The sequence below is a fragment of the Plecotus auritus genome, assembly GCF_963455305.1.
Source record: "Plecotus auritus genome assembly, chromosome: 1".
Taxonomy (NCBI): domain Eukaryota; kingdom Metazoa; phylum Chordata; class Mammalia; order Chiroptera; family Vespertilionidae; genus Plecotus; species Plecotus auritus.
The window spans coordinates 118,766,174-118,772,720 of NC_137770.1; the positions used below are offsets into that span (position 1 = coordinate 118,766,174).

A 6,547-nucleotide genomic window follows, 5' to 3' on the forward strand; every position below is an offset into this window, starting at 1 on the left:
TTACAGTTTAAAAGCAATTTTCCATGTCATTCTTGTAACAACCCTGGGGAACCCAAATCCACTGCCTCCATATATCTTTTTTCACTATCTCACATCACATTATTAATTTTCATATGGTTTACTAAAAGCAATCACATTTCTTATATCCTTTGAACATTTATCCTGGAAATCTATTAACTCTTTTATACCACATACTATTAGGCAGGCAGAGCAGGGCATAAGCCCCTATATACACATGACTTAGCAAGATCATTGATCTTTCCAAAGATGATAAAATAAACACAAAACTGCAGCATATGGCATGTAGGATAACCAAACTCACAATGAATGGGGGTCAGAAAACTAAGTAATAACAAGAGAGGCTGAAGGAATTAACGGTGATTAATTTAGAAAGGAGAGGAGAGTGACACATGCACATATAAATTTTGTCATCAGACACATGTAAGGGCCATCATATAAAGAAATCAGATATGCTGTATGTTAAAAAACAAACGCAATTCAACATTCATTCAACAGATATTAACTGGCTATGGACTCTGTGCCAGATGTTTGTGCTCTACTAGACATACAAAGGTGAATAAGAGTTCAAATCCTCAAGAAGTTCAAATTAGTACAGAAGACAAGAAAAGTATTAACACAAGATGAAAAGAGAATGATGATTCTAGTTCTTTGAGGGAGCAAGCTAGTAGAGAAAAATTCAATGACTAAATGAGTAGGAGTTTCAGAAGTGGACAAGGTAGGGAGTGGCATTAACAGGAAGGAAGAGCAGCATGGAGACATGAAGCTCTGCGATTATAATCCAGAATGGAACACCAGGTACACATTAGAGGTACTTAGCCATGAGGCTTTAAATTGGGAGTGGGGAAGGCCAGTGGTAAAAAACACAAAGGGCCTCACAATCTCCATGCCAAGAAGTTTAGGCTCTAACACTCAAGCTATGGAATTCTAATAAGAGACTGTAAGTAGGTGTGGCATGCTCAGAAAAAATATATAGGAAAGCTCATTCCAGAAGGAGGTCAGACTTCTAAATGATAACAGTGAAGATAAAAAGGTTAATTAGGAAGCCAATATTATTAGTATAGGTGGAAATAATGATGAAAAGATATAGATTCAGATTCAAGAAATATCTAGGAGGTAAAAATCAAATAGATATTTCATCTTTGTCCTGTCATCTTTTCCTAGGTCCCACATATCTTTCCGTAATCTGCTCCTCTACAAAAAAATAAATGAAAACCACATATTGGCAGTGGTCGGCAAACTCATTAGTCAACAGAGCCAAATATCAACAGTACAACGATTGAAATTTCTTTTGAGAGCCAAATTTTTTAAACAAACTTCTTCTAACGCCACTTCTTCAAAATAGACTCGCCCAGGCCGTGGTATTTTGTGGAAGAGCCACATTCAAGGGGCCAAAGAGCCGCATGTGGCTCGCGAGCCGCAGTTTGCAGATCACAGGGCTATGGGAATGAAGGAAAGGAGAAGGCCCAGTATGACTTCTTGGTTGACTGGTGAACAGTCACGTCCAATACAGATAACACAGGAAGACAAATTCATGCAATCATTCAAACAATGTAAGCACCCTGGACCAGGAATTGGTTTGTTATAGTCTGGGGGGAAAAAAAAGTGATAAAGAAAGCAGAAAGGAAGAGGAGCAAAGATCAATTTACCTTTGGTCTTGTGTAATGTAAGGTACCTATCCAATTAGCTACTGAGTGGCATGTAAAAAAGAGGAGACTAAGGGAGTCATTAGCTCACAGGGAGCAACTGAAGACAAGTAGTGTATAATGAGATCAACTTTAGATACTAATATTTAATGAGGGGGTAAAAGAAAAACCTTAAAAACAAGTGAAGAACTGATCAGAGAAGTAAGAAATGAATCAGGAGATAGGCAAAATAGGCAAAAGAAAAAATTCAAGAAGGGTGGGGCGGGTGAAAATAAAAGTTAAATGTACTGTATAAAGCAAAGTTTACCAACAGAAGTTATTCAAAACAGAAATAGATTACATTGTGAGGTAATGAATCACATCTTCACGTAAATGATGAAGGCAGATAGAGTTATCTAGACAGGCTCCTGACATGAGAATTCTTACCTTAAATGAGAAGTATGGCTATATGACCTATGCAGTACACCTCTGTAGTCCAGGTCATGGCTAGCCTCAACACCATTATGACATATCCTCAAATATTCTTTTGCAATCTAACCAATGAATGGGGTATTTGGTTACTTCAATAAAAGTTTTTAAAATTTTTCTACATACTTCATTTAACTCATAAGCAACCAATACTGGATTAAAACTTTTCACTAATTCTGCTCTTGTAGTACAAAATCTTGCTGCAGAAAGTGTAGAAACAGCTGATCTAATCTACTTAAAATTCAAACTGATTTCAAATGAACTCTTAACATTATCTTCCTAACTTTCTCCATGCCTGCATCCCAATTGCACCTCATTACCATTTCTTAACCCCTTCACTCTGATTAGACAAAACCTAATGACACATGCTGCTGTCTTGTCATCTTTCCCTAGGTCCCACTTATCTTTTCAGTAATCTGCTCCTCCACAAAAAAATAAATGAAAACCACTGACAAATGACATCTGATTTACTGTCAGCTTGTTGCATATGTGGCTTACTCAATTCTCAATTTCCTTGATCTCTCTGCAATTTACCAGAGAGCTGACCAAGCCCCTCCTTACTGCAGTTACTCCTTTAGCTTTTTAACTAGGCAGAATGGTTTGTGGAAAACTCTGGACTATTAACTGTGAAACTCCCCATCTCCACTCCTACTCACCCCCTCAGACCTCTCTTCCGAGACACAGGGACACCCAGACTAGGTTAGGTTCCTGGCAATATAAACTTGCTCAAAATCTATTCTTCTCCTTTGCAGTGCTTGTCACACTACTTAATTATATAATTAGCAGTTGAATGGCTATCTTTCCTACCCACACACCAGACTGTAAGCTCCATAAAGGCAGAGTGCACATAATTGAATCAATGGTGAAATAGATGTTATGACCACTTCCTAAGAGACTGCTTATTATTTTTATTAATCTAAGTAACAAAATCACTAGTACTTTATTTCAAAATTACTGACAAAATTTTTAACAGAAATTCCAATTACCTAAAACATACATAATATGAACTACATATAATGTTTTAAATATAAAATTAAGAGTAAGAGAAAACTTGTCTTGCCATCCACAGAATAGGAAGGGTTGAATCAGTTACACCTACACTTCAGGGCCAAAATGTACTAGTATACTCTAAACCATGTTTACGCCGAATGTGCAAGTGCAAGTTTAATGCTAAAACAACTGTTGTTTACATAGCTGTTTAGATGATACCCATTGGTGCTTTAGGGTTAAAGCTTTTAACATTGGCAAAAAGCCACAAGCTATATTATATTCTGCAAGAAAATCAAAAGAAAGTTTATCACCCAACTTTATTGCAGTGTGATTTTAAATATATCACATAAATGGGGGTAGGAGGAAGTAATGGTTTAGTGACTATAAGTTGTCACTGTGCTTGATGACTTTCAAATGCAAAATTTTAGATCAAGCAAGTAGGTGAAAGTTTTGTCAGGTTTAATGATACACCACCTTGGTCAAACAATTTAAACAGGTTACATACTAATTTGCCCTTCAACTGCTGTGTGTCCTGTTCCTCAGTTACACTGTTAAGGTCTTTACAGGCAGGTTTGGCGTTCTGTTAATTGCGCCCCCCCCACCTTCCCCCCCAAAAAAATAGGAATGCAGGTGATTTCAATAATCTGTGGTATGTTAAAACCTTGAAGATGGCTTTTGACGCCAAATGTATTTATATATTGCCACTTGAAAACAACGTACAAGTACTTAAAATCCGAACTTGGACAATTCCCTAGGTTAAAAGCAATTAGGCCATAAATATAGTTGTAATCCCCAGGAAAGAAGCATTTCATAACGGAAACACTAACAGATACGTAATTACTTAAAGCCCTTCTCCAAGGCGCCCTCATCACTAAGTCTCACCATTGGTTATGAGGGAGTAATTGTGCTCCTCTGACACTTTCTTCCACAGCCTTGGGGCTGCAACCCCCCACGAGGAGTCCCCTAGAGATAAACCAGCGCTTCCCTAGGACTTCAGCTGGGTAATCCCAGGCCAGGGGAGGCGGAGTTCAAGCCTTCCGCCCTTCCTCTCATGAAAATTAATGAATTGGCCATAGGACTGTTTATTAAATGAGGTGTGTAGTGGCCTCTACTGGTGCTTGTGTGAGCACAAGAATGTCCCACTCTTACAAGTGGGATGAGCCTGGGGGGGGGGGAGGGGAGGGTGGGGAGGGACGCGAGGGGTGAACCTGCCTCCAGGTACAAAGCGCAGAACTAGACCCGGGAACCCCGGACCCATCCCGCGCCCGCCCCACCCCTGGTGGCGCCCCCGTTTGCCTACTTCACTCCCCACCCCGTGCGACCCGCTTTCTCTTCGGCAAGCCAAAACCAGGCAGAGAAGTTCCTGCTCGTTTCCTCCTGGGTCCTAAACAAAAACACCGCAACTGCAACCGCAACCGGAGCGGGGCCCACACCCGCGCCCCCACCCCCACCTCCGCCCGCCGCTTACCTGGGGACTGCGGCGGGGAGCCGCTCCTAGCGGCCGCGGCGCCCGGCGCCCGGCGCCCGAGCAGCAGCAGGCAACACAGCCAAAAGGAGGAGGTGCTGAGGAGTCGCCGAGCTCCCCGTTCCGCCGCCATCTCTGGCCCGCGAGTGGCGGTGGCGGCGGCGGCGGCGGCGGCGGCGGCGCCGCGGAGCCCTCGCTTCGTTCTCTCCCGCGCGTCTCAGCCGGTCCCTCGCTGCAGGCTCGGCTCCCGCGGCGGCCGCCGCAGCTCCAGCCCGGCTCGCGCGACCCCTCTCGCGGAAGGGGAGACTCGGGGGCGCCTCCCTCCTGCAGCCGGGGAGAAAAGGAGGAGAGCGAGGGGCAGTCAGTACATTCCGGGCCGGGGGGTGGGGGGCTCTCGGTCTCCAAGTCCCAGGCGCCGCCACCCGCTGCCGCCTCCGGATCCACACACCAGCGCGAGGTGGGCGGAGACCGTGGAGCAGGGGGTGAGAGCTGGGGCCCGGCCGCACACCCCCGCGCACGCGCAGCGCGCCTACCTTACCCGCACCCCTCGACTCCGCGCAGCCCGCCCCACTCCAATCCCAGCGGCCGCCCAGCTGGCCCGCTCCCTCCCCCTTCTCCCCGGAGCTGCGGACAGGCGCGGGGCGCGCCAGCGCTGCTGCTGGCGTCAGGGAAACCCCGGAGAAACGGATCCTCCTCCTCCTTGCGTATGAAGCTCCGCGCAGCCCCTCAGCTCCGGGAAGAAATTCCTCCCGCTCACCTTCCGGACGCCACCGGGTGTGGAGACCCGAGGGCATGAAGCGCTGCGAGCCCGGGCTTGTCCTGGAGGCCGGAGCGTACGCGCACCTCTCCGCAGCCCCGGCCCGGGCCTCTAAATAGGGCCGCAAAGGAAACTGATTGGCCTCCGGGAGGAAACCTGGATGCGCGAAGGTCGTAGCAGGGATTTATGTGCTCGCCAAAAACAATAGCGAGCCGCTGGACTCCGGCTGGGACCTGGCGCGGCTCCCGTGGGAGGGGGCCGCCGCGCCGCTCCGGCCCGCCCGCTTCCGGGCAGGGCCGCCTTCGCCGCGCGCCACCCTGGTACAGTGCTGGGCCGCCCGAACGGCGTCCTCACCCGTGTCACTCGGCCCCGGGCCAAGGAAGCCAGGCACAAACAAAGGTGCCCGGTGTCCACTCCTGCAGCTCGTGCGGGGGTCCGGGTTAAGCCCCCTGACTCCCGGGGCTGATCCTCTGTAACTGAAACCTTTCACCTCTGTCTTTGCCTGGCAGTTCTCATTTTCGTACCTGGAAATTACGTCTTTCGCCGGAAAACCGGGAGCAAGAGAGATGTGATTTTAAACCACTTGGTAATCTTGAGGCAGCGCCTAGGCTACCCAAAGTTAGGAGAAAGCAGCTTCTAGTTGGTAACACTGCAGATGAGAAAAATTTATGAGCTGCACACCTGGAAAATATTTTAAGACCATTTGTTTGTATGGTTATGCACTTAGAGAATCATGTTTTGATTGTTGAGTTGGATTTTGGTTTACTGTCTGTATAGTTAATAACCAAAGTGTGTAGCTTCCCACAAGAAAAGGGCTGTTTCTCTGACCTCCACATTTCTGTGCCTTCTTCAGATTACTTTCTTCAGATGTTTTCTTTTATTCTGAAGTGCCAAAATAAGCAGTAATATAAGGCTTGCGTTAACATTGGGAGGGAAGAGCTCGGAATTCTCACCAAACCTCTTAAATCACCAAAATGGTGGCATTAGGGACCCTCATCCCAATTTAATTCTTTGAAACAACTGTCTCATAAAAGATCAATGCACGCTTATTGTTTGCCACTAGGGAAACAATTTAAATATATTTTTGTTTTAGTTAGAGTTGTTAATCAGCAAAAATATTTACTAAATACCCCTGATTGACCTGTTAAATTAGAAATAGATTACCTTCCAATTACTTAACAAGTATCTGCTTAATTAGCCTTT

At 45.9% G+C, this 6,547-nt stretch overlaps 1 protein-coding gene across 14 annotated transcripts in view; it reads right to left on the bottom strand.

Annotated features, from left to right (window-relative positions):
• NEO1 (neogenin 1) overlaps nt 1-5,129 on the bottom strand; it is a 352,200-nt gene extending 347,071 nt beyond the window's left edge. For 9 of the 14 annotated variants that reach the window (XM_080657714.1, XM_080657720.1, XM_080657718.1 and 6 more), the window contains exon 1: nt 4,591-5,129. In XM_080657714.1, the coding sequence (XP_080513840.1) occupies nt 4,591-4,720 (130 nt within the window). In that variant the 5' untranslated portion in view covers nt 4,721-5,129. The remainder of the gene's footprint in view (nt 1-4,590) is intronic. The other 5 variants (XM_080657722.1, XM_080657721.1, XM_080657713.1 and 2 more) reach the window with 2 other exon arrangements.
• Nucleotides 5,130-6,547: the final 1,418 nt, after the last annotated feature.